Raw genomic sequence first — 27,968 nt, forward strand, 5'->3', positions numbered from 1 at the left:
TGCCACATGGCCTGCCCACCTAAGTCTTCTTGGTTTAATTATTCTAATATTCATACAGATACTACATATAAAATTGTTAGAAATAAATTAGTATAATACATTCTATTAGAAGAGAAATCCACGAGCAAATTTTATTGTACAAAATTATCAATGGATCAACTAAAAAGCAGGAAATTTTAAATTCATTGAAATTCAATGTGAACAAGAATATGTTACGCACTTACGCAAGAATAGGTTTGTATTTGCACTTGCTTCGCTTTTGCAGTAAATTGTACATTAGTCACGTCAACTGGTAAAGGTATTGTAATATATATAAGACGGTGTGAAACTGTGTAATCAATTTTCATTCTGTATAAGTACAGGGGGCGCTGTTTAGCTTATCGTACCCCTTGTTCACCAGAATGTCTGACGACGCAACCGAAGGCTTGGTTGGATCTTCGGCCCACGCCAGGGCATCTATCCTTTCGAAGAACCGCTATGATATTCCAAAAGTTGAATAATTACATGTGCTTAGAATTCCTTCAAGAGTATTCACGTGAATCTTCGTGTAGCTTGCTTTCGTTGTTGCCTATCTACGTAAGTATAACTAAACTACAGCGAATGAAAATCACACAAAGATCCACCCGAACCTTAATTTGAATTTGAGTTTTTGTTTTGAGTCAATTTTTTACACAGATAGGCTAACTGGGACTGGACCTACAGCTTCAGTCAATAGCCGGAACGCCAACCACAAATGAAAAGGCACTGCTACCCCCCCCCCACCACCTGTAGTATAAAATTAATAATAAATCCATATTAAAATAACAAAGAAGTTTATTATTATTATTATTATTAATCAGTGTTTTTTTTAGAAGAAATGTTTCGGTACTCACCAAGTTGGTTTGTTGTTATTTTTATTTGTATGTCCCAGAGCTGGTTTAGGACATACAACTTAGCTTAGCAACTGTGGCCTCCCTCTAGTTAGGAAATACGTACAAATAGCAACTTAAAAATTCAATATGCTGACCAAGGCAGTAATTTAATTTTATTATAAAACATAAACTAAACATAAAGTTTCAACCTTATAGCAAGGTCTTCTTCAGACTCTGCACCAAGTACAAATGTAACAAGGTACAAAAACAGGACGATTTATATACACAAACATTACTCAACTTTCTAATAGTATGGAGGGGAGTAATGTTTGTGTGTATATATCGTCCTGTTTTTGTATCTTGTTACATTTGTACTTGGTGCAGAGTCTGAAAAAGATCTTGCTATAAGGTTGAAACGTTACGTTTAGTTTGTTTTATAATAAAATTAAATTACTGCCTTGGTCAGCATATTGAATTTTTATATCATGGAAACAAAGCTTAATGGTGTTATAGCAACTTAAATATAATGCAATGTAGTATTGCAAGGGTGGTTATGGGACCGGATTTGGAGCAAATTGCACGTCCATCGAAGGTTCGATTCCAACCATCACCGCAAGAACAAATTTGTTTAGTTGAAACCGGACAAAGGGACAGACAATGGACAAAATTCAATTACTATTGCATGCTAATGAAGCAGAGGAAGAATTCGGCTCCAGTATCAATACTTTAGGCATTTTTTTTTTTTTAAAAAAAATGCTTAGTTACACATTTAGTTACAGTTACTTCTCCCAGAAAGTAACTCAGTTACATTTACTAATTTTAGATAGTAACTCACCTACCTCTGTGATGAAGTAAACGTAACGTGCCGCAAAGATGGAGGTTACAGTTTCGATTCCTCATGCATGTATATGTAGGCTATAATAACTGAAATAGAAAGAAATAATCAAATTGAAAATTGATTGAAGCCTCCGCTACAATTCAAAAGCTTTTGCAGGGGCAATCTTTTCTCTGAGATTTCAATACTAGTATGAACATATGATACACTAACATGCTCATACAGTCAGCAATCAATATAACCTGATGGCACTTTAATAGTGCACGGGACATATTGATATAGCCTACTCTTCTGGCAATTTGAAAAGGATTTATTGATTGTTACTCTCTATTAAGCACATCGTAAATTGCTTTGTGATTCTGTAATTGCACATATCAATCTATTTGTATTGGTTGTCCATTCGTGCCTGTAGCACAAACGCAAGAGAAACGGCATAATTCGGCAACAGATGGCAGCAGGAGACAGAACCAGTTTCGAAGAAGAAGAAACTTGCGAAGTTTCCCACGAAATTTGGAGCATCCTCGAGGCAATAACTTCACCTGGGGCGAGTTTAAAAATGTATCTATCGTCTGGGATCGTAATCTTTTATTTTCTTTTTGTTTTAAAAACGATTGCGTGTCGCAGTTCACACGAAGTCAAGCTTGTGTCAGCCTTTTGCACCAACTGAACGTTGCAGCTTGGCGTGAGAAATTGTCCTCATCTTGCGATCTCGTTTGAAAATCTTTTGACTAGAGTTGTTCTCAGGCACCGTTTAAATTCAATTAAATAGTTTCTTATAATAGACATTTCGTCCATTACAAAATTGTGATGCTTGCATTAAAAATGTTTTATATTAAGAAAACTATCAATCGGTGTGGCATTCGATCTTGTTTTGTGTTTAAACATTTTACTTCCTATGAGCTTCAACATTTAAATAAATTATATGCAGGTTTTTGGACGGGGTGTTGCTCTAGTGATAGAAGGGGCTGCTTAAGGGCCAGGCGATCGGCCGACCGCCCACGGCATCACCTTCGGGGCCGCCAAAAGGAAGCAGCCCCCTTGATTAGTGGCAAAACCTTATTTCTCATTACATAAGTGTGACTGTGTGTTTTATTTTATAAAGTACACTTTATGCACAGAAAGTCTAATCGGGACAGGACCTACAGTTACTACTGCATAACTATTGCTAAATTTGTTGCAATTTAAACCAAGAACTTATCGATATTTTGATGTAATTACATAAGCATTAAATAAACACATACCAACAATAAGCCTATTCTTTAACAGGAACATTTAAAGTATTTTAAAAATAAAGCTATTATTTTTCATAATTAAAACGGTAAATATATAACATGATCATGTTTCTTTATTGGAGAAAGATGGAAAATACGAGGACCAGGGTAGAAAGTTGGGGGGGGGGGGGGTGAAAAGTAGAGGGACGCCAAAAATCCACATCGCCCGGGAGAAAAAAAAATATTTTGAGCCTCCCCTGAGGGATAAGTTGAACAATTCTTGAAACTAGAAACAATCCATCAATTAAAAATAACTGCTATGAATTTTCCGTCGGTTCGACTTGTAACAAAATATGTTCACATTGACTATAATATATTTTTGTGTAAGAAAACAAGCAGAACAGCGTGGATAATGCTCATGAAAACCCACCATTACGTTAAAAATAAATTTATTTGAAAAAAAAATGACTGTACGAATATTATGTTGTAGTAGATTTATGACCTAAAATATCCAAAAATATGCCATAACACCAAGATACATTTTTATGAATTAATTTGTTTTCCTCTTGCGGCAAACTAGTTATGCAATAGTGAAAAACAAAAGAACAAGTGAAAATTACGAAATCTATGTAGTTTTTAGAGCTTTCAATTTAATTCAAAGCATATTTTCCAACGTATAGGATAGCTATACCGCGTTTGGTAGAACCTGTCCCGTTTCCCGCGCTAGGGAGCGCTCTACAGTTTCGGTGCCAATGAGAAACGAGGAAAAAATCGTCTGCTGGGCAGCGAGGAGCGAATGGAAGCCAGAAGAGAGGCGCTTACGTAGACGCTGTTGTGACGTTGCGTATTTTAATTGGCTGCCTGGCTTTGACTTTCCCCAGCACGGAGAAAAGGGAGCGACCAGCTAGCGCGGGAACCGGGACAGGTTGTAACAAACGCGGTATAGTGTCAGTCAACATTGTCTTCTACGCAGAAAATATTCCTTGAACTTTTATACTAAGGAGCAAATTTAATACACTTCGGAAAGACCTACCTGTATACAAAAAAGAAGTGAAAATATGCTGAATATGACCAAAAAGTGATTAAGTATGAATCCATAAGCACCCCAGTTTAATAAGTTTTTCATAACACGAACAGACACACATATATTTATATATAATTTTTTTGAGTTAGTTCAAAGTTCACTTTACATACAAATAGACTATAAATATAAAACCGATAATGATTTACATGCAAAGTTTTCCTCAAAAAATAATGTTGAGTTTTTTAAGCTCTAAAGTAAAATTTCCTCTAAGTCACGGACATTTTTAAGTGGCCTACGAGAAAGTTTCGGGAGGCCAGCGCCCCCTTGGGTCAGTCACCCTTAACGACGTTCCTGTAGAAATAGTTCTCAAGGCCAACCACCAACAGAATATTCTTGATTTTAGTTTTTCTTTGAAGTCACTTTATACACAGCTAAGCTAATCGGGACTGTGCCTACAGCTTTAATTGGAATTCGAACCACTCTGCCATGTGCTTCCAACTGGTATCGAACTCGGAACCCATGATTACAAGGCGGCGACGTTACCACTACGCCATCTACGCAGCTTCCCCATCGCACTTCATTCACTCATATCACATTTTTCTCTGAATTCTCTGTACCATTTATTTCAAGACGGACAACACAAATATCCCAGTCCGAGCCGGGATTCGAACCCGGGAACTCTGGCATTGCAGCGCGCTGTGATAACCACTCCGCCAAACAGGCGACTGTACAAATAACACACGACCAAAACTTCTAGTCAGTAATTCACTGGAAGTGATGCAGCAACAACAGCTTTTATGCCATTCAATTCGAAAGCTGCAAGCATGAACGCACGAAGCCCTTTTTTCCCCTATTTTCCCTTGCACTTGAGATTGAAACAAGACACTACTCTTGAACTAGTGCGGAAAAAGGCAGGGAAAAGGGCGTTTTTCTTCACACAGCTTCAAATTGGCCTCTCATTCACTCTTTCCAAACAACTTCTTTCTTCTTCTTCTTCGTTTTCAAATACACGAAAGTGCACTGACCTGTTCTCGAGAGGTGGAAGAAAGCGAATTAACCTTACAAACTTCGATAAAAAATTATGTTTCCTTAAACTTGTACTGTAAACATCTTGTTGTACCGTTATTCTCAGAGAGACAGTCTTTTTCTTTCTTTCATGGTTTATATGAAACTCTGGAGATAAGGAGTCTACAGTTAACGATCTCCACTACGTGACTTGACAGCTGAAACAGGCTTGCACAAGCTTGTTCATTTCCATGCATATAGTCAGTTCCGTCTGTACGCTTTTTACTACTATTCGTATGTCCGAGGGGGTTTATAAAATTTGGTCCTCTAGGCCAGTGTTCCGCAACCGGTGTGCCGCGGCACACTAGTGTGCCGTCACAAGGTGAAAGGTGTGACGCGAACTTTTACCTACTATTGTAATATTGTAAGAAATTAATTTTCGATTTTAAGTAAGAAGGTGCTTGTTTATTCTTGCCGATAACTGTTATATTTTCAAAGAAATTAAATGTAATTTATTTACTCAATATTGTTATAGTTTGCTCATCTTATATGTATTCTCGCCTGTAATATTGGGCCAGTTTGATGGGTTATAGGCGTCAAGCTTTGTGTTCACCGCAAAGAAAGCCGCGTAAGACTTTTAGCAAGCTTTTTAGCGGCCCGCTATTCAAGCGAGTTCTTTGTTTGTAACACTGCATCTTTCGTGTACGGCTGGCTGTTTTGTGCCTGTTTGTCGGCGCTTCTTAAACTTTATTGCTCTTTTCCTTCACCGAAGGACCCACATATTGTCAGACAACAATTACAGTATTTCAGTTCAGTTCTATCACAGTTGTGCTCTGTAGTGCGAATATTGAATTGCTACACCAGTCTTACTATTTTCTTTTTTCGATATGGATAAGTTCCTTGTACGGAGTGGTCCGTCCTCGAGTGCAAGTAGTGAAACCATCAAGCCCGAAAAAAAGAAACAGAAAGTAGTTCACCGGCAATATAGTGATAACTATTTATCTTACGGATTTTTTTGGTGTGGTGACAAAACGTGCCCAATCCCCGAGTGTGTTGTGTGTGGTGAAAAACTCAGTAATGCTGCTATGGTTCCCAGTAAATTGAAGCGTTTAGTATTCTTGCAGCAGAACAACATTGAAATTAAAATTTTTCGAAGTGGCTTTGGATACATTTTGGTTGTCAATAAGCAGTGACTCCGAGATGGCAGTTAATGTGTTATTACCATTTTCAACTACTTATTTGTGTGAACTGGGCTTCTCGACGTTGACTGCAATTAAAACATCAAAGAGAGAGAGAGACTCAAATCCATCGATGAAGAAATGAGGCTTGCTTTGTCAACTATTCCGCCACGAATCAGCCGTCTGTGTGCAGCTAAGCAGGCTCAAGTATCACATTGAAGGTATGAGTAGAGTTATTTACTTTAAAATTCGTATTAGAAATGTGTATTTTCTACAGTGAATTAAAGTTAATAAATTTTTAATAAATGCATAAGTCTATTCATGTTTTATAATAATAATAACAACAACAATGATAATAATAATAATTGATTACATAACGACGTAATATTTCGTAATTATATTAAGATTCATATGATTTTGAGGGGACAGACATTTTGTTGTGCCGTGTTGAGTCTAGGCCCATCTGGGGTGTGCCGTGAGTAAAAAAAGGTTGCGGAACACTGCTCTAGGCTACGCTTTGTTTGGGCCATGCCGACATAATTAGGGTGACCAGACATACTCTTTTTAAGAGTATTATAGAGGTTCATATACTCTATACTCTTTTCAATTTGCAAAAGTCCCCAAATATACTCTTTTCCTTGCTATTTAATTTCATTCATTATTTTACGCGTAAAAATGCCTTAAAATCCACAGAACGGAAAACTTCAACAAACTGAAGTATTTACTCCTTGACTCAAGAATTTCCTATGAACAATTTCAAGTGTCATTTTCATATTCCATGAACAAGCAAAACATATTTCAAATTCATTGGAATTTAATGATAATGATTAGGGCTGAGACGATACCACTTTGAACCGATACTCTTACCGATTCCCACCGATACCGATACTTGAAAATTGCAATAATTAAAATTTGTTCAAAATATTGATCAATATTGGTGTGTAAATATTCTCCTCCAATTATATGCATCAACATACCAAGAAATTTGCTTTAGAATATTCAAGTATTGCATCAGAATATTAAAATAGATATTATGTAGGCACAAAATATAGTTTTTTGTACAAAATTAGTGTAAAATAAAAAGCGAGCGAAGCGAGCAAGAACATTTTACGAAATGTATTTTTATTTGCATAAAATTTGAAATCTCTGTGCCCCCCTGCAGGTGCCCTTGGCCGTCAACGTTTGCCTCCTTGGCCCCCGTGGAATTAATTCCCGTCGAAGGGTGGGGGGAAGGGGACAATACCCCCCCTGTGGTTGCGCCACATCATAACCCTGTTTTCAGAGGTCACGTAACAGTGCTCGAATATACACAATTGTTTCTCCAAGAAAGGAATGTAAACATTTTGAATTACAAGTGTTAATAATACAGAGCATGCAATTAGTGGAAGTGAAGTAACGAAACTGTTAATAATAATAATAATGTTTACAGGGCACAAAAGAAAGGATGCCTAGGGGCCCAAATTTTATAAATCTCCACTGCAGTAAATTCTTGTGATGAGAGAAGCTAAAAAAAGCTACAGCAAAAGCTCAGCGCTGAATCCTTAAGAAAAATAAAATACCGGTACCCTTTATTTAACTTATCAATACATTGTTATAACCTATAATAACTCTATATGAGTTATACCATTGTTACGAATGCGAAGTATGTTAACAATGAGGAAGGTCAGAGATAAAAGAACAGTTAAGAATGTCAAGATGCTCCTTGCAAGACAAGAAATACAAGACTTGCTTACTTCGTCCAAGAACAAACACCACACAAACATTCATCGAGGCAAAATATCTCGTAGGCTGTTGAGAGCATTTGCTGAAATAACAAAGGAACTACTTTTGCAGCCTCCTACACGGAAGTGCTCGTTTTTGAGATCAAAGCAGTGACCTTCTTTTCCAGAAATCCCGAAGTTCTCTGAATGACTTGCTTTCTAATGTCTTTTTAAAATGACAGACTCTTTCTGAAATGCCTTTCAACTGTCCTCTATGACATAAACTAATAATTTTTGCAAGCTAGGTCGGGTCATTCACATAAAATTATTTACGTACTTGATTAGACAGCGTGTCCCATAATGGGTTTCAAGTACTTGGTATATTGCAACAGACGAAGGTGATAAGATAAGAACGGCTGTGGGAGTTTGCTACACTGAGCGCTTATCATTTGTTTCCCATCAGTCAGAGCGGCGTAGGTTTATTACAAGATGGCGACTCCCGTGCAGAATTCCTTGTGTGCCATTGAATTTGCAAGGTGTGGTTCTTTGTTCTTCTTGTGGGGCTATGTGCACCGCTATATGTCCTAGACTTGAGAAACAGGATTGTTGCAGCTGTTCAATCTCTACCAGGGTCGGCAGAAAAGGTGGGGGGGGGGGGGGCGAACCATGCCACCGCCCAGAGCGGTAAATTTTCAGGGCAGCAAAATTTGAAGAGAGGAAAAAAATAAGCCTATTGAAAACTTGAAAGATATAACTTGGAAGTCAATATATGCCAACCCACCGTCTTGAAGGAACATATATGTTCAATGAAAGATCTAGCCTATTTTCAAAGTGTCAGTATTCAAAATTACAGATTTAAAGTTGTATTATTTTTCCTTACGTCATTCTGGTTAATATTTATTTCAAAATTTAATGGATTTTTCTTTTATTGATGATAAAGAGTGCCAAGCTTTATCGTCGGACCAGAAATATAGGAACACAAAATAATGTTCTCTATTTATTTCAGAGTATGTAGAAATGGTAAAACTATTCAGATCCAATTTTGAAATGCATGTGTATGTGTTGATAATCATAAATGAATTACTCAATTATATTTTAATATTAATATCAATTAATTCTATTTCAGATTTTTTTGTCTTAAACAACAGCAATGATAGCCCAATAAATAATTTCTATTTGATTTATTAAGAATCTCCTTTTCTACCTCTTGGCTTAATGGGGACGATGAATTATGAACTGATCAAATGTGATAAACACAGCGACATACCCCATTCAAGATTAGAACCTAGAATTGATAGAGTTGTAACACGCAAGGTTAACCATTTAACCAGGATACTGCCAATGATTTATTTTGGGTAGATCCATTATACGAGGCACGAGACACATTATTGTAACAAGTTTATCGATGCAACTAAAAACAAGATTTATGGCAATGTCTACACAGTAATCACTACCTACTACTTAAGGTTGGCATTCCCCTCCCCCCACTCACAATAAAAACAGCCAATTACTCACGATGCCCATTGTTGCAATGTAAAAGTAAATAATGTTTCGCGTTATAAGCATTCCTGTGTGACTCAAAGAACAAAACACTTCATATCAATGACAGGTTCACAATTACAGTACATTACACGGCATGGTAACACTATCCTGACCTTGCCAGCGTTTCCTTTTATATTAACCTATTCACAGCTGAGATTATTTATGGTGTATATTTTCACTTCCAATTGCCACTCAAGAAATAAAGGAAGAAAAAAAAATAAGGAAGTGTTTCCTTTAGGACAGAGGACAAAAGCGAAACCTTTTACTGTAGGTAATTTCCACTCTTACTGCGGCCGGTCCTAGTTCTGCCAAGGGAAGTGGGGAGCGGGTATTACGCAGCAGAGCAACCAGGCAGTGGCGCCGAGAGAAACGACGCGGCGGGAAAAAGAACTATGTGAACCTCGATCTACTGGCTGCTACGTTTCTCATCGTTCTGGATTGGTCGCTTCCCACTTCCCTAGCAAGCATTAGGATCGGCCGCCGTAACAGTAGAAATGACCTTTAGCTTGTAATAAACAACTGCACTAGTCAAACGAGTGTTTTTATTTCTACAAAGCACATCTGAATTCGATGGCTTCAAATACGCCGATAACCAGGTATACAAGAAAAAAATTCGAAGTATCTTTTTATGTATTTCTCGTGCAGAAATTAGGAAAAACGTAGCCCATGATTTACTCAATAAGTATAGTTTTGTTCAAAAAAGATTTTTAAACTTTTGTAGGCGCATGCAGTAGCATGCTGTGCGTTGCCACGGTAACGGCATGACGAAACCATGTGACGTCACGCTCCCGGCGATACTAGCGCTGCATCGACAGGCGGAAGAAGCACGCTAGGAGACGACAAATGATTTCCACAGGATGTATAGGAACATTCCCATCTGTAAAACCTATATCTAATCTGTGATGGGAACATTATCGATTGGAGAAGGGCAGTGACGTGCACTGAGGAGTAGCTAGTCTAGCAGAGATAGATCAATCAATAACAAATCTCTAATTATTTTCAAATCACAATATTTATTGTTTTGTTGAAGCCACAGTTCATATGCAACACTTTTTCACGCGCTTCTCGTCCCTCGGTGTGTTCAGCGGCCTAGCTCGCTCTTTCTCCGCCTCACAGTTCCAGGTAGAAACGGGTTTTCGAAGGGAAAGGGAAGATTTCTGCCTCTACCTCCCTTGCCCCCTTGCCCCCGCTCCAATGGTTGAAAGCCCGTGCTTTCAGGTCCTCCAGTCTATCTCCTATAGGACAGATAGGGGATTGGATTCCCTTCGCTTCCTTTGTAAATCCTCTAAAGAACTAAGGGGACATTTTTCTGCAGTACTTCTGTTCTCTGTATTTAAACCAATTCTTACACGTTGTACAATATGTATGTATAATATGGGATATACTTTTATTATTTATGCAATTGGAACGTCTTATGTGCAGGTAAAAATGTTATGCTTTTTTTAAAATATGGAATATATAATGATTAAATAACAAATATTTGCTCACGCTCTCTCTTTCTCTCGTTTTAGTAGTGTTTTATTTAAATATACTCATCTCTTGTCCTCCAATAAAAAAAATGGATAAGCTAAACAATCAAAAATACGGATGTATTTATTTGGGCAAGTGAACGCGCGTTCTAATTCTTGTTGTTGGTTTGGTTTATTTTATTTTACTTCGCTTTTCTGCCACATTTGGTTATCGCGAAAATGAGGATGAGTGATGATATGATGAACGGACCTCAAAATCACAAAGAATAATTCAGGCCGGAATTCGTGACGAGCCAGCATTCTTGTCCTTATGTGTTGTACTCTGCCTGCAGTGGATAATGAAAAAATTAGAAATGAAAAATGTATCCCAGAACTCAAAAAGCCAAATGAATATCATTAAAGAAAGTAGAAAAAAGGTTTGTTTAAAGGTGTGTTTTGTTACCCATTGCTTTTTCTAGCTGTATAGATTTAATCGGAATAAGTAGCTAAGAGCTTGGAAAGTCGTGAGGGACAATCATAAACAGAGAATTCTAGGCTCCTGATTTCACAGTGCCCTGCAGATGCACTGGGAGGAAATTATTTGTATTTTGTTCTCTCTTCCATCGCTTTACCTAATTTCTACCAGAACAATGAACATTGAATAAATTAAATGGGTGAAGAGTGGTTGCAAAGAAACACTCATGCAAAGGCCAGGGCTCGAGTCCGGATCCTTCAGTAACGACATCGTGAGATAGGGAAATTAGGGAAATCAAGCAATGCAAAATTTTTGAAAAAACGTTAATCATATATAAAGATGATATTTAAAAAATTCAATTGAAAATTACTACTCAGGAAAAATGCAGTTTGCTTTACCGATACCCACGTATCCGAATGGTTAGCGCCTTTCTCACATGCTTGTTGTCGGCTGACCTCCGTGGGGGAGTGCAAGTGGTCCCGGATTTGTACCCGATGGAGGTATATAGTGGTTCGGATCCCACATTAAACTATAGGTCTAGTTCCGATTAGCCTTTCTGTGTATAAAATGGACTTAAAACGTCAAATCAACCAACCGTGGGGGAGTGGTTACCGCAGCGCGCTACAACACCAGGAGTTCCGGGTTGGAACCCCTACCTGGACATGGGTGTTCTTTGTGTTTGTCCCTTCATTAATTTTGTCGTATCATCTTCGCGATTAACCAAATGTATCAAAAAAGCGAATAAAATCAAATCATTCATTGCTTGATTGTTTGATTTGGTTTATTTTACTTCGCTTTCCACCATATTTGGCTAATCACGAAGACGATACGATAAAATTGATGAAGGGGCACACACACAAAGATCACCCATTGCCAAGCCGAGATTCAAACCCGGCATCTCTGGCTCAGTAGTCAAATCAAATGGTTTTTTAATTTCTAAAGTGGATGGAAGTTATGTGTACAATTTTTTGTAGTCATTCCTAACCTTTCAATTTTTCCTGTATTTGACGTTCTTCTTTTAGGAATACTGGGCCCTAAAAGGGGGAGGGGGGTTATGACCCGTTGGGCACGCCACTCATTGCTACCCCAAGTGTCGACGTCACCGCACGTCACTGGAGAAGGGGCACAGGTGGTTCAACATAAATATTTTCCCTCGGGCGAGATGGTTTTTGGTGCTCCCCAACTGCCCCTCATGCCACTCCCCCAACTTTCTACTCTTAACTACTCCAATAAAAAACTTGACTATGTTATTTATTTACAGTTATACTGACGAGAAATAATAGCCTTATTTTTAAAATGCTTTTAATGCTAAAAAAACATGCTTATTGTAGGTATGTGTTATTAAATATCTACATAATATTAACATAACATTAATATCTTAGCTTAAATGGCTACATGATGTTGAAATATACTTATTACGTTGTGCAGTAGTAACTTCATTTAATTCTTGTAAACAATAATCCAACTCTTTTTAGAACAAAGCACCCGGTGGAGGCACATAGTGGTTCGGTTTCCACTTTAAACTGTAGTCCCAGTCCCGATTAGCAATTCTGTGCATAAAGTGGACTTAAAATAAATTCAAACAAAAGTCACGCTTATGTAATCTTGGAGCTAACCATGGAGGGAACAAAGTTCAACCTTCATGTAAATAAGAAGAAAGGTCCAACAAATGATATAAATTTAAATCACGTACAGAAAATAGGACACACAATCTATCTTCTATATATATAAAAATGGATGTATGTGGGTATATGTGTGTGTTTGTTCCGGCATAACTCTCGAACGCCTGGAGTGATTTCAACCAAACTTGGTACACATATCACTTGCAATCTCGAAAGAAATACTGTGGGGGTAAGACACCCCTGGCACCGCTAAGGGTGGGTGTTGGGAGGGGGTGACATGTAAAACGACTGACATTAGTGGGGAATCCATAGCTGCTGAGATGAATAGTGACACTCCCAATGCCGTTCAACTCCAAGTTCATTTTACACTATAATTGGAATTCATTATTTTCCTGTCTAATAGAAGATTGGGATAACTAAATACCCTCGCAACGCCGGGCAATCAGCTAGTAAATGCTAAAGGAGAGCACTTTACATGTCACTGAATGTCAAATTGATATACATCATTCTTATACATTAACATGATAATGTTGCGGCCGACGAAGGGTTAAAGCCTCAAATGCAACGTTTCATTAACATTTGACGCTTCTCCTAGAATAAATTTACAATGTAGAATACAATGACATTAACTTGTAAAATAAATTCGTGTGGCTTTAAAGTTTTTTTATTTGCTTATAGGTCACAACAACCATTAATGTTAAAGGAGGAATATTTATAAATGTGGTAACTGATAATCTACATCAGGTTCAAAATTTTATACTGTCATTAGCGATGTTTCATCCAAAGAAGTGATTTCAAAGTTTTAGGAAAGAGTAAATATCATAATTAGAAATATATTTTAAGTTTCCTTGTGTAACTTTCTAAACATTCATATAGTTTGTAGTTATTTTTTTATTAACAACATTATGAAATAGTCATTTTCAAATAATACAATTGTAAATAAACACAACGTTGCGCGTTTGGCTTTTTAGATAGGATATGTTTTATAAAACTTAAAATCTACACTTGTTGAGTGAGAGGGAGATAGAGAGAACGAGACAATAAGGAATGAACGGAAGAGAGAAAGGAGAAAAAAGAGAGAAAAAGAGAGAGAGAAGGGGAAAAAGAGAGAGAAAGGGAAATAGAGAAAGAGACAAAGAGAGAAGAGAGAGGGAGAAAGAAAGAAAGAAAGCGAAATAGAGAGAGAAGGAGAGAGATAGACAGAGAGAGATAGAACGAGATATATTATATATAGAGAGAGATGGAGAGGGAAAGGGAAAGAGAGAGAAAGAGAAAGAGAGAGAAATAGAGAAAGAGAGAGAAATAGAGAAAGGGAAAGAGAGAAACAGGGAAAGAAAGAGAGAGAGAGAGAGGGAGATATAGAAAGAGAGATATATATATATAGAGAGAGAGAGAGAGAAAGAGAGAGGGAGAGGCAAAGGGAAAGAGAGAGAAAGAAAGAAAAAGAGAGAGAGAGAGAGAGAGAGATGAAAGGAACAAGCGAATGAATGAGAAAGAGGGGACGTGATAGAGAGAAATAAATCAAGGAAGAAGAAAGAGAAGGAAGGGAAGATAAGAGCGAAAACAGTAAATGTGAAAAAGTAGGATGTACGCAAGAAAGAATAAATTTTGAGACATGAATAAAGAAATAAAGAAAGAGCGAGGAACAAATAATATGGAGAGAGAACTGAAGAATTTCCAAGGGCTAGTTCAAGTGATCCCCTTGACTTTCTTTTCGGGAGAGAAAGCCTAACATATCTATAACGCGCAGAATAAATCTATTATAATTTTAAATATGCTAATAATTTCTCAAATGTGGATAAAAGTGTACTGAAGGATCCTTGTAAATCAAATTGCAAAGTTGTGAAAGCATCCAACCTACTGATCACTATAGTAACTTCTTTGAGGCTTAGAAAACTTAAAATTACGTTGTTGGAATACTATAAAAAAGAGTTTATGTTTTAAAGTACAGTGATTATTTGGATAAATGTAAAAAGTATTTTATCCAGTATGACATTGGTTGTAACATATCGTAATAATTTAGTATTTGAATCGAATTTCATTATACAAAAGTTTATATTTATTTTTCCGTAGTTTTCTACGAACACACACCACAATAAATGTAAGAAGGATTTTATCCAGTTTGACATTGGTTGTAACTTATCGTAATAATTTAGTATTTGAATCGAATTTCATTATACAAAAGTTTATATTTATTTTTCCGTAGTTTCCTACGAACACACACCACAATCGAATTTAACGTTAACATATGAGAGGTTATCAAAAAGTTCGAGGAATGAACTTTAAAAGAACACACACACACTACAAGGAAGTAGTTATTTGTGGTGAGAAAATGACGAGAAGAAGTTCTTTTTTACATGTTCAGACAAGGGTAACATTCAGGGGTGTCAACTTAAGATACATTTTGGGGAGGCAATGTAAATTTGAGGGGGGGGGGAGAAAGTGCCTTGTCCTCCCAAAGTCGGTAGCGACCAACGAAAATATCAGAAAAGAAGTTCGAATAGTTGTCGATTTGTGTGTGAATAGCAATTATGAATATGAATATAAGGAAGCTTTGGCCAGTGGTGGTGGTGCAGGGTGGAGGGAAGATTTTATTTGCTCCAAGGTCCATAAAATCATATTATTGGAGTAAATACCTTTCCCCCACATCACTTTATTAACGTACAACTTTCCAGGTAACAAACATCTCGTTTTATATTCTTTACGTAATAAGATTTAAGTAAGGGTCAGAAATTCCCCAGAGTCTGTTTGAACTGTTCCTGATTTCCCATGCCATGCTGTCCTTACCTTCGGCAATTTAAAACAAAACATTTTACTCAGGGTGCGAAATCATTTAAAACTGGTGGGGGAGAAAGATCTTAATCTACAACCCCCCTTCCCCACAAACATACATATAAATTATACGATATACATATTTATAATGTTATTAAAAGTTTAAAAAAAATACTAAATTAGTAATTAAAATAGTATTATTATTAATTACACACAAAGAAATACATTTGTTACTTTTATGTATATTAGATATTATAAAGTAGCAAACTAAGTCCTTTACTAACCGGTTAAAGATGTTATTAAATTATGAAATAGTTGAAGTGGTTTTATTATGTGTAAGTTTTTATTTAGTTCTTGCTTTATGTTAATATAAATCAATTAGATTTCATAGTAATTATTGTTTTGCATTCGTGTTTTACTTTTATTGTGCGTATTGATGTAGATTTGTTAATAATCTCTTGAGAGAAAAAAAGCATTGAACACTCACAACTACACTAATTTGTGTATGTTTTCGATATTATTCTCAGTACAGTATTGAAATTAAAAGTAATTGCTTATCTTTTGTTTCTTCTAACAAACACTCTACCTCCCCGGAAATTTTTGGTGGGGGGATATTTGAGGCCAAGATTGTTGGTGGGGGGAAATCCCCCCTGTCCCCTCAGGATTTCGAACCCTGATTTTACTAGCTTTTGTCCTACATATCCTAAATTAAAAAAAGGTGCATCTTCCTTCTCTATAACTGAAATTTCATTTTGAGTAGAAGTATTTTATTTTTTCTAATTTACGTGGCAGTTTCCTCATAGCTCTGTTATGTCTCAAATTAAAATTCATACTTTGTCTCTAATTTTTTGTTCCCTTATCCTAATCTATCTGCTTTTAACATGCGCATTACGATCATCCCACAACATGGTCCATATTGTAAAGTAAAGAGTATGACGCTTTTTGGACTGTGCTAGCAAATGTGTATTACACACCAACTCTATAGTATTTTTCTTGAGAATTGATCCTAGAATTATTTTTAAAATTAAGCTCATTACAACTGCTTGATAAAAACAGTGGTTGAAACCAACAAAAGTAAAAAAAAAAACAAAAAAAAAACTAACTCTTTGGCATTTACAAACCGTTACCGTAGCAACGCGTGCTTTCATCTGTCCCTGTGGATGGCAACACTAATCCATTCCTTCACTTCCAAGGTTGTCTTTACCTCACATTAAAATGTAAAGAGTTATCTCTAAAAAAACGCATCAAATTTTAAATTCTCTGTAATTATATTTGATATTTGCCGTGATGGTATTAATTTAAAGCAGTACTTATAGATACAAAAAACACATACTTAGTATATTTCTTCTTTTTACTCAATTGAATTCTCAATACACATATTGATAAATCTGTAACTAGAACAATATGAATTGCGGTTGCCCTCACATCACCCCATATACAGGGTTATTACAAATGATCTTCCCGATTTCAGACGCATGTAAATCACGTATAATTAAACTCAATATACAAAAAGGTTATAGCAATGTAAATAGTAACTCATAAAGTTTTATTTCATATCATTTCTGATACGTTTGGTAGAGACCGCGTGCATTCGGAACATCTCCAGCTGACTGCGCGAGTCTAGCCAGCGAGCCTACGAGCAGTGTACAGCGTGAGCAATAGAGTTAGCTATAGGCGCAGAGTAGAGATGACGTCAGCGGTTCACTTCTTGATTGGAGGCGTCGGGAGTTATGACTCGCTCCCAAGGCGCAAGCGCAGAACGGCCAGAGCTGTTACGGAAATAATCTCACTCTAGCACTGCTGCATAATAACTACGAGAGAAAATGGCTGCCGGCGAAGACAGGAAAACGTTTTGTGTGTTAGGTTTGCAAGTACACCAGTCTGATATTGGTGTGCAGCGAATTTGCCACCCATCAGTAAACGAGGAAACAGTGGAACGGGTCCATGCACGTTTATCAAAGGTGCTTACATTGAACACTTGTGAGGTCATGAGTTACTTTTTAAATTGATATAATATTTTTGCACCGGAGTTTCATTAAACGTGATTTACATGTGTCTGAAATCGGGAAGATCATTTGTAATAACCCTGTACTGTCTTCAACTTCAAAATCATTCCGCTTCATGTTTTCACTACTGAGAGCATTGTCCTACGATTTCTAACTTTAAGAGATCAGAAAGAAATGCTTGTAAAATATATTTTTTACTTTCTCCGAGTTCAGTAATTAATATTTGGAGTATTTAGTAGCAAGTTTGGTGACTTATGATTGTCCAGTACCTTAGTATCAAATGATCAGTTGTCATTTGTTGATCAATTCCGATCTGCTGGTGCCCACACCGCTACAATTTTGGAGCACATCGTATTTTCGTAATATTGCGATCTTACTAAAGTAGGAAATTTATACTTGTACATTGTAGTGGCCTCTTGACCGAATGGAAGTTTAATAATGGAAAATATTATGCAAGAAAACTTCTACAGGAAGGGCGGCTGAGATCCGTTTTGGTGCCTTCAGCCCCATTGTAGTATGTTGTACCTGTATTTAGCGTCGCTATTCTGCAACTCTTGGTTAATCGCGACGACGAGAATGAGTGATGCAATTGATGAAGGGGTACTCATATGCCCAGGCCGGGATTCTGACCCAGGACCCTAAGGTGTCGTAGCGCAGTGCATGGAGGTTGGAATTCACCGTTACGACTAACGTAATGATAGAAATGACGTTTATTAAATCGATCAGCCAATCAAGAACTTGGTCTTACGTTGCTAGTAAGGTTTAGATGGCAAGTAGTGGTTTTGCATTTACATGATGCTAACCAACGCAACTTTAACCTCATAAATTACATGGTTAGGGACGGAAATCATGTGAATAATTGGCAAAACTGTAGTTTCCCAGTACATATTTTCCCAGAATTCACAAAAGCCTGATTCTGCTTGATGCGGAAGATGAAATTACACGCGATAAACATTGTAATGTCGCTTCCACGATGACACACTAATGATGAGAATTGGAAAGTGCTATCCGAGTGCACCTCTGCGATTAACAACCATTCTTGCCAGTTTCCTTGCACACAATGCACTTCCTGCAGATTTCCTACACACACACGTGCTACAGATGCTACTGGGTGTCCCAGTTATAAGTAGCCGGGCTCAAAGGCATTTGTCTATGAGGCAAACGACGGCTACATTGCACCTGTAAATTGGAATGGTCCATTGTAACGTGAACAGTGGTGGGTACTCAAGGTTATTAGTATACACACTTCTTCTTTTCTTGATCCTTGGCATGTAATTGTTAGGAGCCGAGCTACTTTTAACTGGGACACCCTGTGTATATATATTTCTTCCATAGTAGGCCACTATGGGATGTAAGGAGTGACCTTCCCAGAAGACACCCAAAATTCCATCTTACTTCGCGTAGGTCTGTAATTGCAATGTTGCAGGTCAACTAGGCTCTGGACCTACAGTCTGTGCAATCTTCTGTACGGCTTAGATATACAGTAGGTATGTACTGAGTGCCTGCCAGCTCAGCTTTTAACCTATACTCCGTCCCAGCTAACTCTGGAGCAGGCAAACGAAAGCAAGTCTCTGCGCAAGTAGTGACCAATGAACACGCTCTGGCCAATAGGTTTCCCTCGCTTCTCTGACGCTTCTCGGCCTTGCTCCAGTTAGTTGGGACAGGGTATAGGTAGATTCTAGTCCTCAGGGACACGTATTGATTTTGGTTTGGCTGGGACCCGTATAATGTGACGGGTGCAAAAAGTCTGCAAAAAGTCTAAGTGCTGAAGTACCCAAAATTTTAATTTAATTTAATTTTATTTTATTTCATACTATGTTTCAGTCCATGTCCTGGCAACGAAAATTATCTACAAGCTTAAATGCTAAAGAAATGTCAAATGCAGAATGAAAATTATCCAATTGTGCAAGTAGTGATTTGCAGACATATCAATATAAGAGAGCTTCCTCCGTCACAGGCAAAAAATTACACTTCCTGTGAAAGAAGTGGAGGGATTTTCAAGTTAAGGCCGTACTAAAGGTGATTTTGCGGTAATTTTTCGATAACAGATGGCAGTACCGTTTGTCATGGCTTCCAAGTGCCATGTTGCCAGATCTACGCGCATAGCAAGATAAGTACATACAGGTTTGTCGATCAGGGTATTTACTGATGGAAGATGACGTCAGATTGATTAGTGGAAGTTAGACAAAATTCTTAGGTGTGCAGCAATGTTATTGTTTTTTATGAGATCAGTTAGATACTCTTAGCAGTAAAAGTTCAAAATATTCCAAAATATTAACAAAAATTAAAAACAATCGTCTGGTTAGTTCATGCTCAAAACAGAGCAAGTAAGATTAATACAATTACTTTTGCAGCAACTGCTGCGTTGACTTCGAGATAATAAGTGTTTTTCACCTATATTTTTTTACTTGTTCAATTTACTAAATTTTTCGTTGCAATAGAGTGAAGTCATCGGTTTACATAATACTTCAGCTTCATTTGTGGACAGATTTGTAGATTGAGGCCCCCCAACCATCCCCCCTAAATTAAATTCAAACGTGGTCTCCAACGTTCCAGCTCTCTCTCCTTAGGTGTGGTGGTGCTGGGTTCGATCCCCGGTGAGTGTTCCAAAATTTCACCTCCTACGTAACTCAATGAACAGTCCACTTGTCCCTTGACCATCAAAGGGCTGTTATGTTACAGAGGTCAGTTCAGTGTTGCCACATGAAGGAAAATTTCCCTCGGTACAGAGAAGTTCAGGTAATTTTTTAAGTAAAAAAGGAAAAAGATAAATTTTATGAAAAATGTAAAAAAATCTATGGAACTTTGAGGACACTTGTTCCACATGGTATATTCAAGCACTTAGAAGTTAGAAATACTTAAATACGTTTATTCTTTCTTTCGTTGAGTACGTTACCCCTTCTAACAAACCATAGCCTAATTAAAAAAAAATGATTTGGCTTGGATACGTATAATCAATACCCCTTCCATTAGCTAGTATAAACCTTATGTTAATTATTGGTGAAAAAATTCGTATTTTTATTTTCGCACAATGTACAATTCGATACCAATAATCTTCATTTTTGTTACTAATTCATTTTTATTCATATTTAATATTCAACCAAACCCAATATTTCCGTGATGTTTTCTGTGCGCCTAAAATAATAATTATTATAAGTTATAACAATGGGTTGATGTTGTAGCCTTGTGATTGCGAATTTCAATTTTCTAAGATGAATGGAAAAATTGAAATGGTCTCCCTTATCGCACAACGCTAGGACAACTTTGTGTTCTGACGTCACCGGGAAAAGCTTTTATTGTTATGCTAAATGCCTAAGTTGTTAGGTTGGGTTAGTTAGGTTTAGTTCTCTTTGCATAAATAATACAATTGTAGTGTATTTAAGAGAACCAAAATAACAGACCTAACCTAACAAACGTAAGCGTTCCTCGTCTGACGTCAGAACACAAGGTTGTTATAGCGTTGTGCGATAAGGGAGACCCAAAAATTGGACCAAATAGGGTAATTTTGCACCTGGGAAAGGGGAAATGATGTTCTCAGTTCATGTCGACACTGGTTAGCTCAGTTGAGCATGGTTTGCGATAGAATTTGAATCTTGGCGAAAGGTTGGATTTCTTGATTCAGATAAGAATCCCTATCGTCCTACTGTTTACAATTCATACACAGACTTCCTGTCTCTTATTCCTATAATACAAACCTTAACAACATTGCTTATTGGAGCTTCGATAAGATCGCAATCTTTCTACATCACTTCCCACATTTTGCCTGTTTTTCTTCTTCCCGTAGCCCTTGCACGCGAGCGTGAGAAACCGATGCTTTCATTGTTCCACAGTTGCGGACTTCAAGAGGAAGACATTTGATCCTACGTGTTGATGTAAACGACCTCTTGTACCTGCGATTAGGTGAGTGAGCAACCTAGACGCTTCCTCCGAACAAAAGAACATCGGCTGAGAATGGTGTTATACTAGGAAGCTTTGTCGCTGCCATGAGCTTCACATGACCCGGGGCAGTAGGCTAGTGGAGCGGGATATAAGAAGGCGCGGGACTTGCACTCGGTTCAGTCGCCATGTTAGTAGTGTTGCTCACGGTCGCTGTTACCGTAACGGGAGTTCACGCAACTAATGGTAAGTAACGAACAGTTACGTAATTTCACACTAGGTAACCTTCCTGTTGTCTGAAATTTCATAAGAGGTTATGTTATTACGACTTCTTGTTCTAGTAGCAGAACATATATTTTATTATTAAGCCCCTACCACACGGAACTGGATTTCTAGTAGCAATGCCCTAGTTGGCGCTGAACTGACTTTCTAGGTAGAAATCATGGCCGCCTGGCTGACTGCTTGACTGGTTTGGAGGAATAGGACATGTTCTAATTGCTACTAACTTTCCTCGACTGGATTCTGTGGAACAGAATACATACAGCACGAAAGGCACGTCGAGTTACACCGTCTATGGCAAGTGCACGGTGTTTACAATTGAAAAAGCTAAAATATTCTTCCATACGTGTACAGTAAACGTTGTAAAGTATGTATTTTATAAGCGCCATTTTTTCTACCTAAAACCATTTAAAACGAAGCAATATTCCTCTCGGTTGAATAGTTATCGTAAGAAAAGTGTGAAGTGATACGTTGTTTACATCTCACGCGACCGCCATTATGGGAACAAAAGACTATCGACAAGTACGGTGTAACAAGTGTCGTGTGAGGCGAAAACAAGCACATGGGTAGTCAGTCCAGCGTCAACTATAACATTCCTACTTGATATCCAGTTCTGTGTGATTCAGGCTTTATTTAAGAAAGTTTGTCAAAATTCGTTTTAAATGGATTAATTGAGACTGGACCTACAGGTAAAAGTGTAATGTGTCTCCACTGGTATCGAAACTAGAACCCCTTGATTACAAAATGAAACCGGTGGCTTAGTGGTAACGCCGTCGCCTTGTAATCAGTGGGTCCCGGGTTCGATACCCGGTGGAGGCACGTTGTTCGGATCCCACTTTAAACTGTAGGTCTAGTATAATCTGTGCATAAAAGTGTACTGAAAACGAAACGCATACCAAGCCATCGGGAGAGTTCAAGTTAGTGTTTAACCCCTATAACATTATCTGGGTAGGCCAATGTTGGGTTTCCGTATATTGTTTGTTCACTGTGTCCAGTGTCACTATTGGATACTATTCGCAAGCGATATTGACGAAACATTGTTGTACAATTGAGAGGAATGTTTATGCCAATCACATACGTTGTCGTACTTAGTGGTTCGGATCCCACTTTAAACTGTAGGTTCAGTCCCGATTAGCCTATATGTGCATAAAATGGACTTAAAGCAACAATTCAATCTTACATTGTGTGATAATCATTCGCCTGATTTTTCCCCTTCTTTTTCTGGATAGAGATCAGTCAATCCCAATACTGTGGTTAGGAGTCTGGTTTCCCGACAGAAGTACACCTCCGAATGCTGCGTTACTCATGTGTTTGGTTTCCTAGGTGGACTGTTATTTTGTGTGTTATAGGCAATGGCGGATACAAGCTGATTCACTATTGATATTCGATCGTGACTTTTGGCATGGGCGTAACTTCGGACCTAATTTTGGGGGGGCAGAATCGAACAGCCTAATTTTGAGGGGGAGAATTAAACTTTGGCCTAATTTTGAGGGGGTAGAGTCAAACGGCCTAATGTTGAGGGGCAGAATTTAACTGGACCTAATTTTGAGGGGGCAGAATCAAACTGGGCCTAATTTTCAGGGGGCAGAATCAAACTGGGCCTAATTTTGAGGGGCAGAATTAAACCTGGGCTTAAGTTTGGGGAAGAGATTCGAAAAGTTTTCGATCCAATAAAAACAGCGTCCAAGATTATTTGCTAAATAATGTGATATTTGCGAAATTACAAATATTACTCTTTATTACTTTGCTCTCAGGTACCCTAACTTGTAAATTTTATTAAACCTGAAAATTGTAGGGGGCAGCGCCCCCTTGCTCCCGCCAAGTTACGCCTATGAATTTTGGTGTACCCTGTACAGTGCTGTACTCAGTGATTCTTCATTTTCCACTTCTGTGTGGAAACCTGTGCTGTGCAAGTGTGCTGTGTAAAGACACTGACTACAGGATCTCCCAACTCATCTGGCTATATTTTCGAATGAAATGTTGATCTTTGGCAAACTGCAAATTGCTCAGCAGCGGAATTCCAACGTTTAACAAGAAATGATAGTGAGTAAAAAAAAACAACAATTTTATATAGCCTAAATAATTCGTATGGTGACACGTGTCTGTCGCACACTCCTAATGTCGGCTCATGGTGTAACCATATCATTAATTCATTTGATTTGTCTTACTTCGCTTCTCTGCCATTTCTGGTTAATTGCGAAGATGAGATTGAATAAATTGTTGAATATTGAAATTGATGAAGGGACACTCACAAAGTGATTGGCGCCTGGCCTGGATTCGTACCCCGGACCCGTCACGGAGGTTGGCGTGTAACTATATGCTTATAATAATAATTTAATTATTATTATTATTTCAATTTTTTGCATATTAATGATTCGTTCTTATATTTTACTTATCGTTAGGACCGTTAGACCTAGCAAATAGTAGTTAAAGGCAAAATAAATTAAATCCACTTGTTTAACAATGAGAGACAACAATCATTCTAAAGCGTTTTTCCGATTTTTCGGAAACTAATAAATATTGAGATCTAAAAGTTTCTGAAGTCATAAATCCTGTAATTATAAGTTCTACGCGACATATCTTCTTTTACCTTCCTGTCTGCCAGTCTATTAAAAATATAAATTGCGTCCTAAATTTTTTATCACCCCAAGAAATTGACATAAAGACATTGTTCTCGCCATGTATTTTCAAATGTGAGAGGTTTCTATACTATAGACGAGACGGATTTTTTAAAAAAATTGAGACCGGAACGAGATGGTGCACACATCGAGCTCTGACTTGATAATTTATAATTTATTGGACTTGAAACACCGTATCAATCAATTAACAATACATGAAAGAAAAGGAAGGAAGAAGGTACTGATCATGTCCTAAAATATATATCTCAAATGATCGATGTAAAAACAGGAGATACTAGACAGCATCAGCTTCCGACTTCAGTAGGAATACCACTTTTCTTCGGAGAGTGGGATCCTTCTTGTGCTAACCCCTTCAATTCAATTATAATTTTGTTGCGAAAAAAATCCCTGCACTTTTTCAAAAGTTCGCTTACTATGGTAAATGATAATTGTGCAATGTTAATCATAAGAGGTCTAAAATATACTGTGCGTTCGTACATATATATTTACAGCATATTTCTATCGGGGAGTATCGTTATCAATAATCAACTTGCTACTTTTCAACTATTGAAGAAAGGTGCCGTATTCTATCTCTCCCTTCCCCGTGTAAAACTAAGTAATTTTTCACTTTGAAAAGAAAGTTTTAAATTTTGATAGTGAACGAAAAATTAGAAATAAAAAACCATGTCAGGAGTGGGATTCGAACCCACGCCCGGAAGACCGGACTGCGACCTGAACGCAGCGCCTTAGACCGCTCGGCCATCCTGACATACGACGTACGTATCACATACTTCCTTAATATAGTACGTATCTAAAAATAAATTGCTTGCCTATGCCAGCGCCTTCCTCGGATTTTCCGTAAACTAACTGCATTCAACCTAGAATGACGACACAGCTGCGTCATCACAAGTTTGTTGTTCAGGAGGGGAATACGGTATCAAGGTTATGCGTATTGCACTTGAACTGAATTCAAAGCTACTTGGTACGAGGGCTGCTATATTTATTTCACCGGAAAATATTAATTTTTATTAGAATTATGCAAGTAACTATTTTTGGCTATAAGGTCTGAATCTGAAATATGTCGCCTTGCAATTCAAGGATGAAACTAGTAACCTAATCAGAAACAAATCACCTATGTTCCAAACTTGCCAGGGTGGTATTTCTACTTAAAAAGCTTAGAACATGCATTAGTAAGGATTTGTTGCTGCAATCATATTATGCATATTTTCATAGCCTTCTGATTTATGAAATTTTCTTGTGGGGAAACTCATCTGGTGCTGGGGATGTATTTATCTGGCAGAAAAAAGCTTTACGAAGCATGGCAGGAGTCTTTGATCAGTCTGTTTCCTGTAAAAATCTCTTTAAAGAACTAAAGATAATGACTGTGCCAAGCTCATATATATTTACCTGTCTAGTGTATACAAAAGAAAATGTACATAATTATAACGCAAGACACACTGTGCACAGACACAATACAAGATTCTGTTACAAGCTCGACACACCATCAATCAGATTAAGTAAAACACAAAATAGTTACAAGTATTTAGGAATTAAGTTATACAACATGTTACCAGAAGCTGCTCACAGTGTCTCTCTTAAAAAATTTAAAAGTGTCCTTCAACCCTGGTTAAAAGAAAAGGTCTTCTACAATCTAGAAGAATTCGAAATCCATCCCAAAAATGATTTAATATTCTAGAATGTATTGCATTGTTTATTTCCTGTTTTATGAATTATTGTTATGTATATTGCACTGCCATACTTATATTATTTCATCGTCACTAATATTATAATTGTCTTATGTCTATGTACTCTTACTTTATATATGCATATACTCTCATATTAGTATCTATAACATATTGTAGTTCCATGTAATCCCTCTCTCTATATATAATTATATATTTACATATATACAATAACAAATATGTAACCAATAACTGACGACATCTATTGCATTGTACAATGTCTAACGATGAATAAATATATTGTATTGTATTGTAAAAAAAGATTAAAAATTTAAAACCAACATATCTTTTCTTTGGTAAAGGATATAGCCGTCTGGAGTCCAGGAATGGTACAGTTTAATAGTTAAAAAATTAATTGTTACTATTTATTATTATAACAAATAAAAATTTTAATCCGAATAGTTTGGATATAAATATTAGCTTGATTATAGGCATGCATTACATTAACCATAATAATATTGTTTTTACATTTAACTTTATTACAGTTTTTAAAAACCTACTTTTGTGTGTGTGTTTGTGACATTAATATAACTTTTAAAATCTTTTCAACCAACGATGTGAGATTTGTTTATTTGATTACACAATTAGTGTAAAATGTTTACTAAACCAATGGGAGGGGTTTGGACCCGTTAAAAGTTATATTATGGTGGAAAATGTGCTGCCCCTTCCCCTCGGTAGAAATTGTCACCAGCTTCTTTGCGTTTTGTTTGCGTAAAACAGAGGAAATAAACATGGCGATGGACAATTTGCTTTGAAATACTAATGCATCCCACTCTACAGCTACTTGCAATATATCCATAGGCAAAAACCACACCAGAACTAACACTTAGGAAAGGAACTTTTTCTCAGAAGTCACGTGGTTGTCTTTACATTAGCTTCATTCTTTGAGTGGATCGAGAATATTCACTGCCTCGCTTATAAGCATAAGCATGCTTATAGCCTAAGTAAATACATATTCCAGCAGAATGCGTTGACGTGTTAAATAAGGTATAATCACATTAAAATAAAAGGTATAAAAATTGATTCTGTACGAATGCAGTCATTACCGTACATATAACCCTGGTACAGTGGGATCCATGAGTATTACCGTGCAAATTGTCCATGACTATTTTCATTAATTTTTATCTTATATCCTATGTGTTTTTAAGCCATGGATTTTTATGTTTGTTGGTGCAGAAGTTGTCAACTGCTTGTTTTGAGTTTCCTTTTAATTATTGAAGCTCTTATTGGATCAAATAAAGTGTTCGAACATGGTGATGGACAATTTGCACGACCACAGGCAGTTGCCTCCCTAATACTCTCACTTAGAAATTTATTGTAGAGGAATCATATCTACGATATTAAACAATATTATGCTCTTGAAGAAAATTTAAGTATTTTCAAGCCGACAAAAGTTTCAAGCAACTACGGAGGGAGAGGGAGTCAGGGAGTGCATTATCTCCTACATAATTGAACAATCCTACTTCGTTCTTTAGTAGATTTCTTGTTATTAACACTCCCATGTACTTTATTTGTTAGTTGTGTGTTTGCAGAATAAATTGCTCAGACATTGGAAGTGAATAAATTTTGTGTAGTTCTTTTCATGAATTGATTGATTTGGTGTTTTAAGTCCACTTTAAGCACAGTAAGGCTAATCGGGACTGGACCTACAGTTTAAAGTAGTATCCGAACCACTATGTCCCTCCACCGGTATCGAATCCGGAAGGCAAATTCTTGATTTACTTGTACACATACAGGGTGTCAAAAGGGGGGCTGTATTCCTTGTTAAAGTAAGTAGAATGTTC

General features: G+C 37.2%; 2 protein-coding genes and 1 non-coding gene across 3 annotated transcripts in view; 1 reads left to right on the forward strand and 2 right to left on the reverse strand.

The window, feature by feature from the left end:
• Positions 1 to 1,725: 1,725 nt before the first annotated feature.
• LOC145982060 (uncharacterized) overlaps positions 1,726 to 27,968 on the reverse strand; it is a 98,322-nt gene continuing 72,079 nt past the window's right edge. Inside the window, exon 7 of the mRNA XM_083115650.1 lies at positions 1,726 to 1,775. Within this exon, the coding sequence (XP_082971776.1) occupies positions 1,748 to 1,775 (28 nt within the window). The 3' untranslated portion in view covers positions 1,726 to 1,747. The remainder of the gene's footprint in view (positions 1,776 to 27,968) is intronic.
• The window catches only part of ChLD3 (Chitin and LDLR binding deacetylase 3), a 58,768-nt gene continuing 52,496 nt past the window's right edge, over positions 21,697 to 27,968 (forward strand). The window contains exon 1 of the mRNA XM_083115647.1: positions 21,697 to 21,791. Coding sequence (XP_082971773.1) covers positions 21,734 to 21,791 — 58 coding nt within the window. The 5' untranslated portion in view covers positions 21,697 to 21,733. The remainder of the gene's footprint in view (positions 21,792 to 27,968) is intronic.
• On the reverse strand, positions 25,128 to 25,211 carry TRNAL-CAG (transfer RNA leucine (anticodon CAG)). Its single transcript has one exon. It is a non-coding gene; the product is annotated as a tRNA-Leu (tRNA).

This window comes from Lepisma saccharinum, chromosome 30 (assembly GCF_977018435.1).
Source record: "Lepisma saccharinum chromosome 30, izLepSacc3.1, whole genome shotgun sequence".
Lineage (NCBI taxonomy): Eukaryota > Metazoa > Arthropoda > Insecta > Zygentoma > Lepismatidae > Lepisma > Lepisma saccharinum.